The 23147-nt window shown below is 39.3% G+C and overlaps 2 protein-coding genes across 2 annotated transcripts; one reads left to right on the top strand and one right to left on the bottom strand.

The window, feature by feature from the left end:
• Positions 1 to 189: 189 nt before the first annotated feature.
• rassf4a (Ras association domain family member 4a) lies at positions 190 to 22043 on the bottom strand. Its single transcript, XM_040138427.1, has 11 exons — positions 21963 to 22043; positions 15114 to 15182; positions 14886 to 14961; positions 6479 to 6585; positions 5507 to 5568; positions 3949 to 4118; positions 3451 to 3552; positions 3325 to 3376; positions 3084 to 3205; positions 1839 to 1936; positions 190 to 741 (listed from the first exon to the last, which is right to left on the bottom strand). Exons 1-11 carry the CDS (start codon positions 22040 to 22042, stop codon positions 678 to 680), a joined length of 1002 nt encoding a protein of 333 aa, XP_039994361.1. The 5' UTR covers position 22043; the 3' UTR covers positions 190 to 677.
• LOC120796092 (C-X-C motif chemokine 11-like) lies at positions 16590 to 18393 on the top strand. The gene is made up of 4 exons (XM_040138453.1): positions 16590 to 16672; positions 16850 to 16979; positions 17074 to 17157; positions 17818 to 18393. The coding sequence occupies exons 1-4, from the start codon at positions 16606 to 16608 to the stop codon at positions 17963 to 17965; spliced, it is 429 nt and encodes a 142-aa protein (XP_039994387.1). The 5' UTR covers positions 16590 to 16605; the 3' UTR covers positions 17966 to 18393.
• Positions 22044 to 23147: the final 1104 nt, after the last annotated feature.

Below are 23147 nucleotides of genomic sequence, written 5' to 3'. Positions count from 1 at the left end.
ACACACACACACACACACACACACACACACACACACACACACACACACACACACACACACACACACACACACACACACACACAACTCATGGGAACTAGCTGGCAAAGAGGGTCACTCAGAAGAACAATGCTAATCTATGCTCCAGTCACTGTGGAAGTACAGGAAATAATAAAGATGGCTGTTTTCTTTGTGGGAAGTCTGAGCTGGGTATTATGTTTGGTGTCAGCAGAGATCCAGCAGCATTTATAAAGGCCACACTAAAACTGATTTATTACAAAAAAAGGTCCAAGTCAGAGGAAACGTTACCAAAACAGCTCGTATAAATATCCATATTTGAAGTAAGAATTTTCATACAAAATGCAAATACATTAATAGGAGAGTTATCAAAACAGTGATACACTCAATAGTAATAACATTAACAAAACAGATCATACAAACTGTTTAGATATGTAATTCTAAAAGTAGAAGCACATTGGTGTATGATAAGATTCGACTGCAGCCTTTACTTTGACCCTTTTACCTTTACCTCTACATTCACTACAGTATCTGGAAATGTTCCCATAGTAAATCAACAGTCACTAGTCTTGGACCTACCCCTTCCCCTCTCACACACATACATACACACACACACACACACACACACACGCGCGCGCGCACACACGGGTGACATCTGTACTCTATACTCTGTCACTGGTGTGGCCTTCAAGTTGATGCAGAATCATAGACCTCAGAGCACTGTACCTGCAGAGGTGAGAAAACACACATGATTAAAGACTCAAAGACACATTCAAACAAAAAAGAACATATTAACAAAAGAACATACAAAAGAATATACATATACAAATAAACATATAAAGTGATATATAAACTGTGATCTGTAAACTACTTAGTCTCATTCTTGACCCTGTCTGTGGCTCCCTGAACACCTGTTTTTTTATTTTATTTTATTTTTTTTTTTTTGTTTTAAAGATTTACATCTCAAGTTACTACTTAAGATGTAAAACTTTTAAAACTGGTTAAAAATATATTTTTAATAAAAAAAACATAAGTATTTTTTTAAAACAGATGAGCACTGCAGTTTATAGCAAACGTTACTCAAACAAAAGTAAATAGAGAATTTGCTGGGTACGACTTTCAGCTGGCGTTGAATACACATTAGCTAGTTTTTATGGCAGCTTGAAGGTGTATGTGGAGGACAAATAAAAATAAGTCCCACAGTCCCATGTTTATAGGTAACAAGAAAATGCCCCCCGGTGCCATGTTGTGGCTTACTGATGCATTTTTAATAGTTTTTGACAGTTGACAGTGGAGGTCAGAGGAGTAAACTAACACAAGCAATACTTGTTAGTGAGATTAAGTCATAGTTTTTGGCCTTTTCATGGAATTTCTTGATAACAGGAGCAATATAAAATAAATCACCAGGCTTAGTCTTTAAAGCTGGAAGTTACAATGAGTGTGTGCATGGCCAATTGTAAAATATGCGTGTGTAAAAAAAAAAAGAATCTTATGTTTGAGCCCACATGCCGCAAGTGAGTGGTCATCATAACATGCACACACACACACACACACACACACACACACACACACACACACACACACACACACACACACACACACACACACACATACATAAACAAAAACACAATGTCAGGGTTACTGGGGCTGGAATCTCAGTCATATGAGTTAAATGATTACACAACCTTGCAAACAGTGACTGATGGATGTTTTACACAAACACTCTCCTCATTGAAAAGCATCAGCCTTGTATTGTTTATGTACTGCCAGTAGGAGACATAGATATTGTGATGTTGTGCAACTCAAAGAGACTCATGACTTACTTTTTGGTCAGTTTGTTTATCTCACGTTCCTCCTCCTCTTTCAGTTTCTCTACAAAGCTGTCTAAAACAGGGATCTCAAACTTAATGTACTGGGCAACCTGGGGGGGGAAAAAAATTTAAACAGATCAGCTCGAGTGAGAACTACAATGGCACTCAGCAGTGCGCATACATCCGCCAAGGCCAGTGTCAAACAACATACACCAGACTTGAAAGGAAAAAATTCAAATTTATAGTAAATGATCTGGATCTGCCACAAAATTGAACGGGTTTTTCCCTGGCCCATGTCCCATGCCTCTACCAATGTTGGTGCAAATTGGTTTAGGAGTTTTTGCATAGTCATGATGACAAATAAACAAACAAACCGACAAAAAGAAATGGGTGAAAACATACGTCTGGTTGATAAAAATTAAAAATAAAATACTAAAAGAGGGACTAAGTTGACTGCAACACAAGATGACCTTTTCCAATAGAGGGTAAAACACAGTAGAATAGCTCTACTACTATCTTAAAGGGGAATTCACCACAATTACAACAAATAAACAAACAAAGAATAAACACATTTTTTAAAGTTAAAAAAATAAATAAACAAACTTCTATTTCCAGAAACAGCTTCCCTGTTATTCTGGATAACCCACAGAACACACTATATTATGTATATAACAGTCTTTGTAAGGACTATATTTTCATGGCAAAGTAGCTCCAATAAAAACTGAACAAACCTTGCTTGAGCTGTGGTTTTATTTGTGGAAATAAATATAACTGTTGAATATTTTAAATGTAATCTGTTAATTCTCAAAGCAACACAAATGGAATTTTAGTCACCTCTGTTGTGTTGGAGTCGAGGCAGAAATAATAGGTGGATATTTCAAAAACAAATAAAACCAAAACTCTAGTAGAGTTTTTTTGTTTTGTTATTTTGATGGATCTGACCCTTTAACTTGTGTTATTGAGTTGATATATATGAGAGTGATTGCAATCATAGACAACCCAGAAAACCTCTCCAGGAACAATCTGGTTTTATTTATATTACTCAGTGCAGTCACAACATGCAGTTGGTCATCTTTGCCTACTGTTATATCGGTCCCAAAACAGGATATCTTTCTTCAGCTTGCTATATTTAACCCAACTGTCTATCACTGGTCCATTGTATTCTTGTGTGTCTATGTTGAGGACTAAACAAAAAAAGAAAAAGGGTCACTTATCGTGAACGAGATGAGAGAACAGAGAGAGGAGGCCCAGACTCACATCATACGTGACTTCCTCCCCCAGGTCGGCCTCCTTGATGAAGATCTTGGAGATTTTCTCACAGGGTCCATAAAGCACACGAGCCACCAGTGGATATTCACCATCCCTCAGGCGGGTCCTCTCTACAAGGTCACAGACAAAGAAAGCAACTGACCGAAAAAACAAACACACACACACACACACAAATACACACGAACGCAACATTTCCAGTGACAAAACCACAATGAAATGTATGACTTACCGCCAGACTCGTGAACCATATAGAGGACAAACTCTTCAGAATTATTCTCCACCTAAACAGACACAAATACAGATTATTTCTAGTTTTTAAGTTTTACTGAAACACCACCAGTGTCTCACTGCTTACCCTAAACTTGTGTAGCAGCAGGTTGAGGACTTGTCCTGTCGTCATGGAGCTGTTTACTCGTACGTTAGTGACCGAACCATAGGCTGGAGTAAATACAGATGTCTGAAGGTAAGAGAAACAAACGTGCAGAAATCTATAACTGAGAGGACACAAAGTGTTTGGAACTTTGCTTCATCAAAATTCCTGACTCCTCGATTTGAGCAGGGATTCCTGGACATTTTGAACACCTTGAGCATTTTGAAACGGAAATCTAAAAGAGAAAGGAAATCCCTCAGTCTCGAGCTGGAATCTGTTCAATAATAACACACAGACACGGTGTATTCAGGAGAAACTGATGACAGAACTCACTGTAACCTTGTATTCTATGGCACATTAATGAAACTAGGCACAAGTGCAGGCACACCCGCACAGGAAACCATTGCCCCTCTGCACCCGGAGATGTGTCCACAACGGGATACATTAATGTGTGTGCTTGTATATGTGTTCTGTTTATTGTACCTTGTGGTTGTAGAAGTGTCCGTTGATTGAGAACCTGTGTGTGCGCAAGCGCTGCAAGTCTCTGGCAGTGTGGGTCTTTGTCCTCCTCTGAACCCGCATGAAGGAAGCATCACTCCTGGTCCTCAGCAGCTGAGGAGAATCCTCTTCCTCCTGACCAACCATGTCACCACCTCATGATGCACGTGAACAAAAACACACCCGCCTTAACGCATGGTCTACATCGGACGTTTGCAGATAGTTTTAGGAAAAGATGGAACAACACGTGGTGTTTCACCTGCTACGTATTCCCAGTTTTTTTCTTTAGCTCTCACCGTCTGGCTTGAACTTTTGACCCATAATTTTGATGGCAAAATATGTTTGGAGGGAAACCTGTCAGTGTAGCAAGATGAAACTAACGGAATCAAAAAATAACTAGATCCAATTAGTCAAACTAATTTGAAGTAACTGTATCAATTAGTTCAGATTAGTTTGTTTTGAACTAATGAACAAACTGGATTTATTTGGCTACTTAAAAAACTGATCATTTTCTTCTAAAAGCCCTTCTGTACTCTCTAAGCCAAAGCAGTGTTGGCTCTCCTTATTTATTTCATTTCATATATATAGAATTTGACCAATATTTTAGACTAATTTTATAGCCAGTAGGCAATATTTCATGCTCATAGTCATTAGTTTCAAATATTTTTGGAGGAATCGTTTTACTGTGAAGCATATGAACGCATCTGTATCCAACAAAAATACTTGTTGTTCTCCCTCACATATCTTTTGACATAATATAAGTGTCAGAAAGTGGCAAACTCCATATGAACAAATAAATAAAAAGTTGCCAACTTTTCACCCATCATTTTTTCCAATCCCATACAATGTGCCATTTTTTTGACCCAGACACTAATGTAAGGCCTATAAGTTTGTTTAAGTTCAGAGCTAAAAGTAACTTTGCTATAATATACACACATTAATAAATGTATCCTGTTTGGCTTTCGAATTAAGATCTGGAGTGTGTAAGTTAAATTTCAACTAGCTGTAAGGGTTCAGTGTTTCCATCAGAATTTTAAATCCTCTAAAACCGCATTAAGATCATCACGTGACAAAACTTAATAGTCAAACCCGGAACAATGATCTGGATTTGCAGGGGAAGCACATAAAATCTGTGCAAAAAAAAAGAAAAAAAAAAGCAAATTTCCTCAGTTGTCAATCTGTGGTCAAGAAGGACCCCTGTGGGATGTCAGCCGTTGACAAAACTGCTTAAAAAGGCAAATGTCAGACCTGTGACTAAGTAGTCTAACCCTGCTTATTTATATTGTTGGTGATCTGATCTGGACGGCATCTCATGATAATCTGTGTTCGGCACCTGAGTCAACCTTCTCCCCTGGGAATGCTGAATGAAGCACTTGTGGAGCTCTAATCTGTTTCAGTATGTGCTTAATCTACATTAATCTAGCAGTTGTGTGTGTGTGTGTGTGTGTGTGTGTGTGTGTGTGTGTGTGTGTGTGTGTGTGTGTGTGTGTGTGTGTGTGTGTGTGTGAGTTTGAGACAATGACTGCACGTGTAGATTACTCACTAGTTGGACCAGTCTCTCCGCCCAGTGAATTATTGTTAGACTCCGCTGATGCCAGAGCAGATCTACGGAAGAAAAATATGCTCACTGTTTATTGACTTTCATAACATTCTTTAAAGAATACATTACTTTAAGTGTATCCAGGCTTTCTCCACTTACTATCTTTTTTCTCCATAACTTTCAATTGTTTTCATGTGAGACACTAGATATGAGGTGAGGAGGACAACTTAAATCTCTTCCTCTATACCCCTTCTTACTCTTTTTCCTTAAGCCTATTTACTTCCATTACACTACTGCCTACATTTTTCACTAGGAGTGTAACTCATGATCATTTTCTTGATTAATATATTAATTATTTTGGCTATAAAATATAAAAAAAATGTGAAAAATGATATAATCTCCACAATCCAATGTTTTTTTGTTTTTTTTACTTGGCTGAGAATCCTAAACCCAAATATATTCAATTTATTATTGCATAAGACAAAGAAAAGCATCAAATCCTGGTATTTGAGAAGTTACAACCAGTGATGTTTTGGACATTTAAAATGTGTTGCCAATGCAAACAAAAAAATACTGTATGTAACTTTTGGATGACATTCCTTAACGTCTTGTGCTGTTTTTATTTTATTCAGATTTCCTTCGCTACCTCTTTAGAATATATAAACTACCTCTTTCCCCTTCGGAGATTAAAAAAGTCCTCTCTTCTTTTATTGGATCTTAATTCCAAAGATATTGGCTAAAAAACAAAAATTCACCAAATCTGTAGCATCAGTAACATCCTGCACTACTCAGGTGGAGGCTACAAAGGAGTTTCTCCAGTTTCCTCAATTAAATAATACAGGGTGGGGTTAGAGTTTTTAGAGTGTGACTTTCTCTGCAATTGTGTGAGAGGTCCCTGTTAACATTGCTGGCCACACATCTGTTTGTTCAGCACATGAAGGCATCTATGTGTCAGTCAGGATAAGGTTGTTATACCGGTTGAGACGGAATCTTTCATTGTCATCGTACATCTGAAGTCTGATCGGTCGGCGTAGACCCCAGTAGATGTTCAGCAACCCCTCGAGGATGAGCTCTCCATCCTCCTACACACACATACGCACAGAAACGCACACATATAACAACAATTATCAGCAGTCATGGTTAGAGGGGATATCCTGCTGGCCGGCAGCCACAGTGGCTCAATATCAGGTGTACGTGCTGGAACAGTCGCTCGCAGCTACAGGGTGAACCCTCTCATCTTGGAGAATACTCGTAAGGGCTGACCCACCCTTTCTTTACACAGTACGAGGGTTAAGTCACGTCCGAGGAGGTAGCAATAATGAGAAAAGAGCCATGGCTGCTTTGGGTCACGTACACGCTGGGGGAGGTGTTTTGATTTCACAAAACTGAAACTCTAAAATTAGAAGAAATGGTCAAACTGCTGTATGTGTTCTGAGAAAAGAGAAAAGAAAAAAAAAACAGTGTTCCCCCCCTTTTAGGTTGTTGTAAGTGTAACACATGAGGTTGACAAACAATCCTGATAACCAATCAATTTTTTTGTGCATTTATTATAATGAACCAGTAATAAATCAGATAATACACCACAACTGTAACTGTTGTCCTCACCGATTGTCATACTATCAGTATATGCATTGTCAGTTCATTTATCTAAATAGCTTGTTAGATCATCACTATAGCTAATTTAAACTTTTAACCCGGATTCTGCTGAACGAAAAGTCTATGAATCAATTTGTCACAGACATTTCAATACCATAGTAATACAGAGTAATAACAAGAGTTAGAGGAAGAAAATATCAGGACAGTAATTCTCAGAAGTCAGTCTGATAAGCTGGTACACTGCCAGAGTTGTAGTTAAAGTAATTTAATGGTTTGTTGTAATTTAATTGTAAACACATGAATACGTGGAAAACATACATAAGGGGAAAGTATTATAAGTGTTATAAAAGTGTAAATGACGATCATTTCAATTAGGCTCCTGTAGTATATAATATACTTTATACAGGATATATAAGGGTGTTCAAAGATGTATATATAACTACTGTACAATGTACAGGATTTGATGATTTTGCACCACCAAAAGCCATTAGGATCACAGATTGCTCAAAGAGGCACATGATTTGTTTGTGTTTATACATAAACAGCTCATGGAGTTAAACAAATTCTTCATGCTGCCTTGGCCCCTAAATGTATGGCTTTCAGTTTACAGACTGTTAATGGTTTCATTTTAATGGCTAACTCGTGTCTAACATATTTTTTTATGTCATAGTTGTACACGGTGGGATCAAAAGGAGGCTTTGCGGTGAGAAATGTGCAAATTGCTGAAAGAATAATTCTACTGGAGATGAACACAGTCAGTTTTTAGCACCCTTTGGATAACAATCATTTTAATGTGTCAGTAAACGTATGTAGACGTTAGAGGAAAGGACAGAAGAAGCAGAAAGTGGGTTTTTGGAGGTGTGTCAGATTGCTCCCAGGGCTTCATTGTTTCTGGAACATAAACATTCAAAGCAGCTGCACCACTGAACCTCCCTAACCCTGCCACTCCTGAGTTTCCTGAACAGGCATGCACACACCCTCTCTCTCTCTCTCTCTCTCTCTCTCTCTCTCTCTCTCTCACACACACACACGCACATAAATTCACACAGATGCAAGTAAGGTCAGCAGGACTATTTTTGGAAGTAGCGGTTAATCACTCTGCTGCAGTGTGCCTCTATAAAGCCTGGATTTGCGCTCCGGTCCAGTCATATTCAACTGAGCGGACTAGACATCACTCTGTTTCACTCTGTGTGTCAGACGTATAGCCTCAAAGGTGAGAATGCCTCTTCTTTTTTTCAGTATCAGATTTTTCTATTATTGATTTCAGCTGAATTGTAGCAACTTTACATATTTTCTCATTGCGAAACAAAAAATTTAAAGGCAAAAGGCTAAAAGACAGCAGGCAAAATAGAAAATGCAGACACACAACCACTGTGGCAGATTTCTAAGCAGCTGAAAGACCCTGATTAAACACAGAAAATTAAAATCACTATCTATCTAGCTTTGTTTTTTAATAAATAACAAAATAATAACACACAATAATCTAACAATTTTATTTTTCTTCTCCCACTGCAGCATGAAACGTGGGCGGTTGTTGCTTTCCCTGCCTCTCCTACCCACCATTACTGAGACGCTTGAGGACTTGCCTGTCCATCCCTCATCCTCCCAGTCTACCCAGAGCTCCCAGTCGCTAGAGGACTACATGACCAGTATCCAGGCCCTCGCCCGCCCTGTCGAAGCCCCGAGCTGCGGCCCCGTCAGACTCCAGAGGTCCCCCAGGCTGCGACAGTTCTCAAAGGCTCAGATGAAGCTTTCCGTCTCAGCCTCACTTCCTCGCGGGTCTCCCCGCACATTAAGGACTTCCAGACCTTCTAGTCTGAATCCAAACAGCACAGAGGATTTTTCTCTCAAGATGGGCAGAGAACGAGACTGCCGGGGCAAAGACCCTGTAGACTGGCTGTTTGGACAGATAAGGACTTGAGGAGAGACGTAGTTGTTGTGGGAAGTCCCGTAGGCACTTTGCTGGAGTATCGCATCATCGAACAAGGCTGGAAGAACCTGCTCTGATTATGAAGACTTAAACGTAGCAATGTATGATGGGACTTCTTTTGATGGCTGAACAAGGACAAGCATATGGCTCTTGAGAAAAGTGAAGATCTATTTATTTCTTTGCACTGAGGACTCAACTCCACATGTTTACATCGTTTAATATTTTGTAAATATGTAAAGGATATAGTTTGTAATAAAATACAAAGAAATCATGAAAATGTTTATTGTTTGCTGTTTCTAAAGTTACTTTACAAAAGAGCTGAAGATCATTTCATCTACAACATTTTCTGGTTCTAGCTTTAAAAAAGTGAGAATTTTCCGCTCTTTTTCTTTTCTCTACTGTAAACTCAATCTCTTTTTTGAGGACATTACCTTGGGCTCTGGGAACTTGTCAAAGGTATTTTTACAATTTTCTGACATTTCAGAGACTTAATGATTCATTGAAAAAATAATCAATAGATTAACTGATAATAAATGTAATCGTTAGTTGTACCCGTGGTTTAAACGCTTCTGCCAGGGTTGCATCCATGGATGTATTAAAACACCATGAGAGGGTTGTGTCTACAGGCCGGTTGCGCTATGTAAGTACGTATTTACTGAAATACTGTACTCAAGTACAGTTTTGGGGTACTTTAGTATTTCCATTCTATGCTACGATGTATATACTTCAACTCTACTACAATTTAGAGAGAAAAATGTAAGTGTTTACTTGACTACATTTTTATTATAACTTAGATAGATAAGACAGATTAGACTTTATTGATCTTTGGTGTATGTGTGTGTGTGTGTGTGTGTGTGTGTGTGTGTGTGTGTGTGTGTGTGTGTGTGTGTGTGCATGTAGGGGGGGGGATCACAAACCAACCAGCAGTATATATAATATTAAAATTAGCCCCATCTTTACCAGTTACAACTTTAAAGCGATGTACACACAAGTGCATCAATAATTATAATGCAACAATAAACATTATTCCGAAATGGTCAGTCTGCATAATGAATACTTTTACTGTCGGTGCTATATTTTGACGCTACATTGTGTAAAGATTAACAAAACCAGCAACAACAAAAACAGCATATAAAGTAGTTAAAATGACCTCCTTTGATACTAAAAAATGCCACAATAAAATGCTAGTTACATATTAAAGCATCAGTGACAATAATCCAATAATATATTTTAATTAGTACTTTGATCATACAAGTTCAAATTGCTGATAATACTTCCATACTTTTACTTAAGTAAAAGTATGGAAGTCTTTTGGTGCTGCTCTGCTACTTCTGCACAAGTAAAGAATCTGAATATTTCTTCCACCACTGCCACGGACAAACCCCAGCATGGCACTGACATCTAGTGGTAATAGATGGTGCTGCATTGGTGGCTTTTTTAAACTGAAAAGTGCTTGATACAGCCACTAGAGTGAGATGCACACACATAGACTGATATTTGGTTATTCCGGCAGGCAGGCCTAGGTAAATACATGCAGCCACTCCTGTGTTTGCCCAGTGTTTAATCAGATCAGACTGAAATCTTTTGACTATACAAAATTATAATATGAACACATTATGTAGTAGCAGGCAGGTGTAGAGGTTAAAATGACATTCCTCTAATCAGAAGACCTTTTAGCACATATCCGCCATGCTGAAGTGCTCTTAAGCAAGTCCGGGATTCCATTCTGGCTCCAGCAAAGGTGTTGCTCGGCTGTCTCAGTAATGAAAGCATCGGCATCATCTACATTATTACAGATAATCCAGTTGTACTCTCAGTACACGTTAGAGCTTTTTTTTCTCCTCAAAATGTTACTGTTAATGTTATTTTACTGTGGACGGTGCTGAACCTTGAAGTCAAACCACCTGACATGTCCTCAGACAACATGACTAACACACATCACCTGACTATACCCGCAGGAGATGATAATGATGTAATCTGAAAAACAACCCTTACGAATTCTCATACAATGTCCAACCGCCTTTCCCCACTTTTGTTCCCACACAGAACCTCTTTGTTCAGTCTAGACGATTGCCCAATAATAAAAACAAATACTCGGATGTGTCGGATATACTGTGGCATGAAAAAGTTTGGGCACCCCTGATCAAAATCTCTGTTACTGTGAATAGGTAAGTGAGTCAAAGATAACCTGATTCCCAAAAGGGCAGAGTTAAAGATGACACATTTTTTTAAAAAAAATATTTTGAGCAACATTACTTATTTTATTTTCATCTTTTACAGTTTCAAAATAACAAAAAAGGAAAAGGGCACCCTCCATGGTCAGCGCATAGTAACACCCACTTTGGCAAGTATCACAGCTTGTAAACACTTTTTGTAGCAGCTAAGAGTCTTTCAGTTCTTTTTCCGGGGATTTTCGTCCATTCTTCCTTGCAAAAGGCAAGAGATTCTGGGAGATTCCTGTCACTGGCTGCAGCAAAAGCCCAAAGCATGATTGATCCACCCCCGTGCTTAACAGTTGGAGAGGTGTTCTTTTCATGAAATTCTGCACCATTTGTTCTCCAAACATACCTTTGCTGACTGTGGCCAAAAAGTTCAATTTTAACTTTATCAGTCCACAGGACTCATTTCCAAAATGCATCAGGCTTGTTTAGATGTTCCTTGCGAACTTCTGACGCTGAATTTTGTGGTGAGGACGCAGGAAAGGTTGTCTTCTGATGACTCTTACATGAAGGTCAAATTTGTGCAGGTGTCGCTGCACAGTAGACCAGTGCACCACCACTCCATAGTCGGCAAAATCTTCCTGAAGGTCTTTTGCATTCAAACAGAGGTTTTGCTTTGCCTTTCTAGCAATCATAGGAGCAGTTCTCTTGGAAAGTTTTCCTAGTCTTCCAGACCTCAACTTGACCTCCACCGTTCCTGTCAACTGCCATTTCGTAATTTCATCATGAACCGAGGAAACAGCTGCCTGAAAACACTTTGCTATCTTCTCATAGCCTTCTCCTGCTTTGTTGGCATCAGTTATTTTAATTTTCAGAGTGCTGGGCAGCTGCTTAGAGAAGCCAATGGCTGCTGATTGTTGGGACAAGGTTCGAGGAGTCAGAGTATTTATAAGCTTTGAAATTTGCATCACTTGGCCTTTCCTAAGGATGACTGTAAACAAGCCATAGCCCTAACAAGCTCATCAAGGTCTGAGACCTTGGTAAACGTTATCTGATAGCTAAAATCTCTTGAGGTGCCCAAACTTCTGTATGGGCTTCCTTTCCTTTTTTTCACTCTGAACTTGTCCAAAAAAACAAAAACGCTAATCTTGCCTAAAATGTTGAAAAGAATGTTTCCCCTTTAAGTTTATGCCTTTTGAGGATCAGTTCATCTTCTACTCACTTAACTATGCCCAGTAACAAAAATGTTGACCAGGGGTGCCCAAACTTTTTCATGCTAACGTATATAATCACAGTAAAACTGTATCTGGAAATGATGGCGCAAGTCTACATCTGGTTTTCATCTGAGCTCATTCACAAAGTCACTGAATTTCTAGGAATTCACACTGATGAGTTTCACGATTTTGGTCTTGGGCTAGCTTCCAACCCCTAGAATGCCACTGCTGAGTAATGTTTTGTCTCTCATATCCACAAAATATCTAATGAGCCAGTCTTGACTGACCATTGGCCTCACTCCATGTGGTTCATGAGGCTATACAGCTGTAACAATGTAACTACATCATCCAATGTATAAATTATTGGAGTAAATGAATAGAGAATTTTACATTAAGTATACATACACCATTATGGTTGCCTACCTACTATTACGATGTAGTTTGCAAGAGGGTTTTTTCATCACCACCAATCCTACCCTAACAATACGGTAACAAGAAGTTCCCATTTTTCTGAGCACTTTACAGACACCTCATCCATGTTAATTTAAAAGTTGAGATTGAAAGTTCACTCTTGACACTGGAAAAGGCAGTTGACAGACCATTTCTCACCACAAAGTCCATTTAGTAGCTGTTGTGGAGCTTCTGAGTCTATCACATGATCTTAAAATTTAATTTTCAACATCTTTGACCGAGAGCTCCAGAACAGCTGCTGAATGAACTTTGTGGAGACTTTTTTTTTTTGTCAGCTGCTGTTTCCAAGGTCAGGAAAAAACTCAATCTCAAAAAAGTTTTAGTTGCTTCAAATTGTGATCGTAGCTTTCATATTCTCATGTCTTAGTGTGACATAAAGTGGTTCTTTAAAGCCACTACCAGCAGAATTTATTGATACATTTAGTGCCAGTATTCCTTGCAGACCACAAACCAGTAGACAAGTCATTTGTTGTTTTGCATGTTTTTTTACAATGAGTAATCTTTCGTAGTAAAATCTGAACAGTGGAACAAGAACTTTTTTTCCTCCTACAACTGAATGTTTATTCATCAGGATCCAATTTTACATCACTCAGATGATTGTGTTGGTATAGCTTTGCAGCAGCAAGCAGTAAAGATGCTTATTTTTGCCTGTAAATGCAGCATTCCAGTCTCACTAGACTGGTTTAGCAACGCTGTCTTTTGCTCAGTATTTCTCAGTATTTCATTTTTTTAAAACAATATTTTAGTGATATCTATACCGAACAGTTTTTATGTAATTCACTGTATATGGCTAAAATACTGCTATGACACTGTTACACAGCTAATATTTGATTACCAATAAATCAATAATACTGTTTTTGACAAAATACAGGAAACTGTGAATGCAGAAAGAGCAGATGCTAGACAGCATATAAAGTTAGTTTATATGAGTGAGTTTTGTCCTGTTCGGACTGAGACCCGTAACTCCATGTTTTGTCTGTTTTATACATTACTCATCAAACTAAGCAATAGCCTAAGCAATAACATAGAAAGAAATATATACTGTACAATCATCAGTTTTCACCGCAGTAGTCTCTTTTTATAACTATCACACTTAATAAATGTACTGTATATTTAGGTTATTGTAGTCTGGACTGAATCTGTTAATCTAGTAGTGAAGCAACATGTTTTGGTTGAATTACAGACTGACTTGCATTTTCAACACGGTTAAAAAATGACACTTTCAAAATCCCACATTAAAGTTTCATATGACCTACTATAAAGTTACAGCACTGTAATTTAATGTCTTGAGTCATTCTTTAAGCAATAAAATGTTATATATTATATATTATGATATCCATGGTCCCTCTATTATACATCTGTATATTGTATGTACCCTCATCAGGTCTGTGACTGTGGGGGATTTTCCCAGAATGACACAACTTTGTGAGTTGGGCTGAGGGGACAAAAAAGAGGGCTTAGATCCTGACCACCCTGCCATGCCCTGCCCACACACAGCAACACACAATGGCCCTTCCTTAAAAACCTGAACACAAGGGGGAACTCCCGACCATAACATCAGAATAGTTATCAAGCAACTAACGGAACTCTTAGGAGCAGTTTTACAGACAACCCACAACAGCAAGTGTTTACCGTGAAAAAGCTTTGCTAAGCAGTGAGTGCATATGAATGAAATGTGCGACTCAATCCCTCCTTCCATTTTCATTTTCTTTTTGATGGAAAGGGGGGCTTTTTTGTGGTTTTCCAGCCACTTGGTATGTCGGAGAAAAAAAAGCCAGGAATTGCAGATATGATCTGAACGAAGACCTGTCACCACATTGGAAACTTATTTCAGCTCAGTTTTTTAATCATCATCGTTTGCCTGAGAATCAAACTGGTTCTCGTTCTGGCATGTGTGCAACTCACCCACAAACACTCCCGAGCTTTTATCAACAACTCTCTCTGTTTACCTTTCTATTTCCCCGAGCACTGTCTCCTGTCAGGTGACATGTCTGCGGCTGAGTTTTTCTTACCTCACGAGTCCTCAGCTGGAAGTTTTTCCCTTCATGATAACAGTTGTAGGTCCTCAGTAGTGACAAGATGTCAGACCTGAATGTGAACACAAGACCGCAAAGGAAAGATTATCTCTCACAGCTCTGACACAATACAAGCAAAGATGATGATTAATATAGGCAGCCACCATTGTAATTTTACTCTATAGTGCGTAATCACTGTACAGTGAGGGAACTAAAGGGACTTACTTTGCTATGAGTTTCTCTTCACTGAGCTTCACGTAGGTCTGACTCTCACCCATTCTGTCTAGAGCGCAGCTGTGGCAGACAAATATGAGAAACAAACATCAGAAATTACTTAAAGATTGTATTATCTCAATAACACTGCATATATACTCTCAACTAATAACTGAGACTATATAAATGATGATGCGCATGTACAAATAACCTGTTATTCCCAAAGAGAAAACTCCTGCGACCATGTGCTTTTAAAAGATTATGGAAAACCACAGAGAAACATATGACAATTGAAATGATAAAATATGCATATTAATTTAATGTGCTGTGGTGTGTAATTTTTTAAGTGAAACACTGTTAAACTAATGGCTCCTGTGTTAAAAGCAGGGACAGAAAATTAGGAGCAATCACATGGTGTCGTTGACACTGAGCCAACAGACCGATAGATATGATTGTTGTGGCAAAGCTTAACAAAGCCTGGAAACGAAGACTGTGTCTTCATGTCTCATTCAAGGATAACTGCTGCCTCTGTCGGCAGTTTTTTTTATAAACAATTAGCATACACTTTATTAATGATAAGAAACACCTTAGTCATCTGTTTGGCAAAGTTTTTACAGAAAGCAACCAGTCTTCAACACTGCTGTCTTTTTTGGCTGACCTCAACTGCGGGGGCCAGCCCTATAAACATGTATGTCCATGACTGGCTAAGTGAGCGACAAAGTTACACCACTGGTCAGCCAAATGCTGCCTGACCGAGTGCTGAATTTCCCTATTGGTCGTTGCTCTTTCAAATTAAACTGGTGCAAACAGTTTCTATTACGTCATCCTGAGGCGTTTACAGGCAGTTTTACCAACTTAGCGCATTGTTCCTAGATTTACCGACTTTTCACATCCTTTAAGCGACTTTTCCTCACAAAAACACCTACTGACAAATCTAGAGACTTTTTCGACAAAACTTAGCTACTTTCCGTAGAAGAGAGTCGCCGGTATAACATATCGTCTCAATGGGCCACGTTTCAGTCACTACGTTATACTTTTTCCGTTGTCTGACAACAGAAACAGAAGAACAGAGTTCGGCTGTATTATATTACTGTATATGTGAGCACAGAAAGCAGGAGAGAAGCAAACAGATAAAGAAAGTCTAGCCATATACTACGTTTTGACCTAGTCTTGTTGTCTAGTTAATTCAGTGCATGGTAAAAAAAAACAAAAACAAACAAACAAAAAGACCCCCCCCCCAACACACACACACACACACACACACACACATCATGTGAATTAAGCTCATTAATCACTGTGTCCTTCAGGGTCTTAAGTATTTTCTGACAAAAGCTGAAAGAATGGTGTCCCTGATCCCTGCATCCTGATATTTTAGAAGGAAAGTGCCATTGGGGAATTTCCTGGTTTGGAAAGCCCAGCTCTGAGTTAGTGTGGGAGGAGCCTCAGTATAAAACAGCAACATGTGGCTCAGAGGCTCAGTGTCAACGCTCAGCTCGTGTCCAATATGAAGCTTTACCCGCAGTCGGTCTGTCAGCTTGCCTTCCTGAGCTTCTTCTGTTTACTGATCACAGGTAACAATCTATGGATTGATCTATGCTTATATCTGTGTATTTTTCTTAGATAAAATCTGCATACAGTAAAAGCCTGGATTGCTGTTTTTTTAAAACTGTGAACTTGCAGTAACTTAATCCCTGCTCATGTTGCACTGTATCGACTTAACCTGTAATCCTGTTACTGTGTCTGTGCAGTGAGAGAGTCAGAGAGCACATTTGTCCCGGGAAGATGTTTGTGTCCAGAGATGCAATCGGATGTCAGAGGGCAACTGAAGGAGCTCACAGTCCACCAAAAAAGCCCCAGCTGCGACAAAGTCACAGTCATGTGAGTACCATAGTCCTGCAAACACACACATTCGTGCACACACAAACATCCAGATGAGTATAACTAAATGTGTGGATTTACATGTGTTTTTCAGAGTGACACTGAAGAAAAACAATGAGCTAGTGTGTCTGAATCCAGAGGCACCGCTGGGCAAACAGCTGATTCACTGCTGGAATAGGTGAGAGCCTTGATCAGTGAAACTCGACTAATAGTAAACTAATAGACACATATTTATTAACGGCATGCATAGTAAATGTGTCCTGAAAACCTTGTCTTTGTAAGGTCTTTGTAAGCCTAAGGGATACTAAAGCTTCGTCCACCGCCAGAGGATCATGCAATCCTTCAGTTTAGGTTAAAAAATGAAATTTAGCAATGATCTTTGCACGCAACAATAGTGATATGCAATATCCTTATTACACAACAAATCACAGAATATTTAAGGTCCTATTAGGTTATAAAAGGGTTCCACCCATCTTCATATTTCTTTAATCATCCGTAAATTATCTTATTTGTTGCCAAGCCAGTTCTTGTAATGACAAAGCAGCTACTTATGCAGTTTCCAGATCTTTCCTGCACATTTTGCCTCTAAAATATCGGTAATCCTTGACTTTTGTATTAGAGCCCAAATTTGCATTTTCTATGCTTTTCTTTCTTAGTGTTTATGATAGGTTCTCCTATATAAGCTATCAATGCCACTGCACACACAAAGTCATGTTTTAATCACATTTTACAAGCTAAGAGGTTCGGTTTTAGTCCACACACTGTCTGATACTACGGGAGTATTTATTTCCAGCTCTACCTCCACGCTAAAGTTTGAACTTCTGCGTATGTTTTCTAGAGCTCATAAGTCCGGTCATGATGCAAAACTGTGCCTGAAGAGGAGGAGGAGGAGAGGGAGAGGGAGAAGGAGAAGTCTTCATCACCAGGGGTCTCAACAGATGAGCCGGGGCCAAAACACACAAACCTCATCCTCAAACTCCCAATAGGAAAACCAGCCTGACAAATGAAACAAAGCTATTGCATGGAGAGAAGTGTGTACACACTGATTCTTGCTGAACTGTGGACTCTTAAATCCAGGCCACCAGCAGCCATTAAGGAAACAGCACAGAACCACATTTTTTCTATAAATTTCACACAGCTCGGACATCAAGCTCCCTTAAATTTCTGTCTGGGCTGCATAAAAAATTAGTTTTCTTGGTCAGCGGCAGAGGGCTTTATGTTTTTGTGCAAATGACTGATATGATGTCGAAAACTAAGCCCTGGAGGCTTGTCATAAATGTTACTAGTCAATCAAATTGTCAATATATGGTTTATGTGTAGTTCTGTGTGTGCAGCTGGAAAAAAAAAACTGAAAACTTTGTTGGTTATTTATTTTTGTATGAATATGAACATTTATCAGACTTTTTTTTTAAATATAAATATATCTGAACAATAGTGTGGCCTTGTGTGCTATTTATGGTTAAGGCTCCTGACTGCTTTAGAACTGAAGGATGGGAAAGATGATTACTTCCTTGGGAGGATATGAGATGTCACCTTGACCCACAGTCTCAGCTGTGGTTAATAAACTACAGGATGTGAGTTAGCAACAGGCTCAAAGCAAACATAATCTCACTCAAAACATCTGCACAAATATCTCAAAGCTATGACAGGAGCTAGCTGTGTGTTGTATCATGTCCAAATATCTCTAACCGCAAAATCTACAGAAGTGACCAGTAAATGCAGGAGCGTTCGTTGGAGGTGTTTTGGAAAATACACCATTATTTGTGCATAACACAGGTTGTAATGTTTTATAGTTTTAAAGACTATTGTCTGGTGTTGCACAGTTGTCACTGGGACATCAAAGTGATCAGGGTGTGGACCATCAAAAGTGAGTGTTTATGGTGAATGATATCCATGCTTCCCGACAGCTCTGTGATTTCTTGTAAATCATGTGACAGGATAGAGCCCAACTGTGCCACAAGAGAGAAAACACACACACACACACACACACACACACAAGCGCACACACAAGCGCACGCACACACACGCATACATAATACTTCAGCAGGCATGTGCCAACAAGTGTCCTGTTCCACCTGCTTGAATTGATGTGGACTGCTGCAGCACTGCAATGTGATGACTCAACGCTTGACAGCACATAGTGGAAAATGGAAAGTGAAAGTATACTGCCCAACAGGATCACCCTTGTCACAGACCGGGGGAATTTTTCCATATTTAGTGTGTTATCGATTAATTCAGTGAAAGCATTTGGTTGCCTTTTAAGTCAAATATTACTCATTACTGACAGGATACTAACTGACCTGATGTGTCAACAGCTGTCAAGATAACGGCCATGTTAATGGATGGTATGCAACCAACAGGACCCAACTTAGAATCCAGTGTATCTAAGCACACTTACTCCAGTACTTTAGAAGTTACAGAGACATTGTACTTTTTACACCACTACATTTACTTGACAGCTATAATTATTGGCTGCATTTTTCAATAACGAACTGCCCAGCAGAATGTCAATAGTTAAAAATTAGCTTCATCTCAGCCAAATACAACCTTAAAATGCAGTTTAATGTATCAGTAATAATAATACCAAATACAGCCATACAAATATTAATATTCACTAGACACTGAGAGGGGGGCTATTATGCTGCCATTACGAATAGCTTTACTTCTGATATTTTCAGTATATTTTGCTAATAATACCTCTGTACTTTTATTTCAGTATAATTTGGCATGCAGGACTTGTAACTGAGTATTTTCACACCATGGTATTGCTACTTTTATTTAAGTAAAGGACTACTTAAGTACTACTATTGCTGCTATGTACAAAACATCCCAAACCTCATTATTAACTACCAGCTAAGAAATATTCTTTTACCAAACTTACTGACTCTTGAACACAAATGTCAGAGTTGCTTGAAACCCTCTGCACATCTACCCATAATGCAAAGGTAACCCCATTCTTCAAAACACACTGATGGCGTGTGTTAATGAATGCGGTGGAATGGTATTATATTCACTAGTAATGGATGGTATTTGTTTTATCTGAAGTAAACTTTTAATGTTATGTTAATGTTAATGTAAAGTTATGTAATTTTGAGTCTTACATCATAGGGCTGAGATTAGGATTTTTTTTTTATAATAGTCTTATTTTTTACAGTATAAATCAGATTTTTTCTATAGGAATTTTATTAAGATTACATAAGATTATAGGAATAAGAAAAAAAGAAATGTCTTGTTAAAATGCAACAACATCCTCTCTTTAATGTATTTCAACTATAACATACTGTAGTTTATACTTTGAACAATCAATGGGTGTTATATTTGAACACTTGCCTCTAAAAGACCAATCACTTTAGCCACATTGCCATGGCGTTGTTGTCACAATGGTGCCACCTGGTGTCTAAATTGAGACGTACACTGAACTTCATTGAGATCCTCATCATCATGTGCCAGAATTGGCCCCTTGCTACTCACTGATGGCCCATTAAGCAGCTCAGAGAGAGTGTTTTATTTGTTTCAAATCTACAGGGACTGCGGTCTCTCTTCGCACTGACAACACCTGCGGGGACAGGGCCTGCAGGATACTGGACAGGTTTAGTGTACTCTTTACTCCAAAGTGCTAATAGCTGAGCTCTTGGTTGGGACTCTCAGTACTTTCTGAGATGATCCAAAGAGTTGCAGTGTATCATTTTGTCACATGATAAAGGAGGTGACTGTATTTCTTGCAGCTGAAAGAAGTTTGTCAGGAAAAAAAAAAAAAAAACAGAAGAAGAAAATGCTTGCATGAGCAGTGGTAGTCACCACAAAAAACAGGAAGCAAGACTGCTCAGTACTGACCACGCAACTGTCCGACTGGGTAGTGATCTCTGGGTAGTGAGGGCGCAAGTTCAGCTCGATATTGAACACTCAGCACGAAAAATGGAGACAAGAGCCATTTGGATCTCTGCTCGTTATTGTTATTCTCACACAGTTGAAGATTAAAATCCAAATCCAACCTCCAATGGACCTCTTTGTCATCTGCATTCAAATCAAACAATATTGATGTTAATTACTGAGGCACAAGCGAAATCTATCGCCCCTCCTCCCTTCCCTTTAATGACCTCTGCCCACCTCCACTTTCATCCAAGGAAACCGCTGACAAAGTAGGCGCATAATGGGACGGTCAGCCTATCCCTCATACATATTTATAGATAAAAATGGTTGTATAAATATTCCATAACTTAAAGGATTCCAGTCTTTCACCACTATTATGAATAATTCAGCCACTGCAAGTGGCTGCACAGGAGATGGACCACAGGCTTTGGAGCATGTGCGAAGGAAATAGGGGGTCACTTCATTGGGTGATGCTGAGATTTGGTTGAATTTACATAACCTGTCTCCTCTCTTCCCGTGTGACTGAATCACGCGCCTGCCTCTGTGTGTAGGCGCCCTCGGTGGACAAAGAACCTTCATTGCAGGAATCTGCCAATGGGTTTGATCAGCGCCAGATCCGTACCCAACCATCGCACCTACGCTGGCAGCTGCGCCCGGGGACAACCCATTCCCACGCGTGAGGTTTCCCGGAGAGCCCCGAACAACGCACATGATGACGCCGCTTCTGGCAAAAGCTTTACCCCCCCCCCAAAAAAAATCTACATTTTGAGACAAACGCCAACTGGAAGAGACATTCATCAGCAACGGCTTGGTGAAGAACGACCTGCCATCGCTATAATGAACATCTAATTTTAGTAAAGGAGTAAAACAGATTAAAGCTGACCAAAAAGGAAAGTTATTATACCAGTCACCACAGTATTCATTTTCCTGAATGCAAAACAAACCAACAAACCAACAAACCAACAAAAAACCTGCATCCAACTTCAGGACACCTCCTGTCATCAGAGCACTTTGTTGCTTTCGGGGTTCAACCGCTTGGCTGTGTAGGTGAAGTTTCCTCCCTCCCGATCTTTCCATATAAATTTGAGTAAATAGGATCAGTTTGGGTCTCACCATAGCAGAGTGCGCCCCTCCGTCCTCTTCCGTATTGCATCTACCAGCGACGTGTCCCGCTTATCGTTTGTTATCTTCATGCCTCCCTGGCCGTGCGGCATTCGGAGCCGGAGGACAAGACTGACGGCAGGGTGGTCCAATAGACGGCGCGCACCGACGCGCCTCAGCCAATCGGCATTGGGGGTGGGCTGACGGAGTCTGGGTTGCACACCCCAAGGTGCCTCTGGGTGCTTTGCTTCAGTCTCATCATTCAAACCCAGTGTCTTAAATTCTGGTCTTTGATGACAAAAACCGGCTCAAAGGACCATTAGACAACATTTATTTTTACTAATTTAGTTATTTTGACCTATAATCTACTTTTATTTTCCTGCTTTTTAAAAAAAAATTTTTTTTTTTTAACATTATGCACCCATAGGTGTGATTTATTTAAGTTCTCACTTTTAGTGTTTGCATATAGTATCATGCTTAACTTTTATGAACATCACCTTTTATGTTACACACTTTTTTATGGTTTGTTGTGTCTTAATTTTTCCCCCTTTTTTGTTTTGTGAATATTTTGTTTAGTGTTTTATATATATGTTGTTATAGGTTGACAGACTCAAATCACAACACACAATACAAAGACCCAGTTCTGTATGTGGATATTCCTATCACATATACATTGAAAAGAAAATCCAATTCTTCTGGCACATCCACCACTAAAGCATCGGCCCTGTTTGTTTCAGTAAAGGAAGAAGTCCCTGTGACCAGTTAAGATTTATTTCTCCCATCCTGTTTTTGAGACTGGACCTGCCATCGAGGAAATTGTAGGGTGGAAACACAAACTGTAGGAAGTCTCTCTCCCTCTCTCTCTGTCCGTCTGAATAGGATTTATGATTTAACATGCACAGAGGAAGTAAGTTGTTCCAGCAGCTGAATAACTTCCCTCACAGAGAACAGCTCATTCTAAAGGATATGGGAATGAAAAAGGTGGTGGAACATTCATGGAAGTGGACTGGAAATAATGACGTTCTTTTCCTCTCTTCTGTTTTTTATTGGTTCACTCAGCTGCTACTTGACCAGATATCATTGTGAGGAGGACAATGCAGCCCGGATTATGGCCCAATGAGCGGCCGCAGCAAACACCGGACAAAGACTCTCTGTTCTCCCCATAAAACACCAGAATATCGCTTCCCTCCTGACTGG

Source organism: Xiphias gladius, chromosome 11, assembly GCF_016859285.1.
Source record: "Xiphias gladius isolate SHS-SW01 ecotype Sanya breed wild chromosome 11, ASM1685928v1, whole genome shotgun sequence".
Taxonomy (NCBI): Eukaryota; Metazoa; Chordata; class Actinopteri; order Istiophoriformes; family Xiphiidae; genus Xiphias; species Xiphias gladius.
Note: the sequence above shows the minus strand (reverse complement) of the source record. Positions and strands in the feature narration are given on the sequence as shown.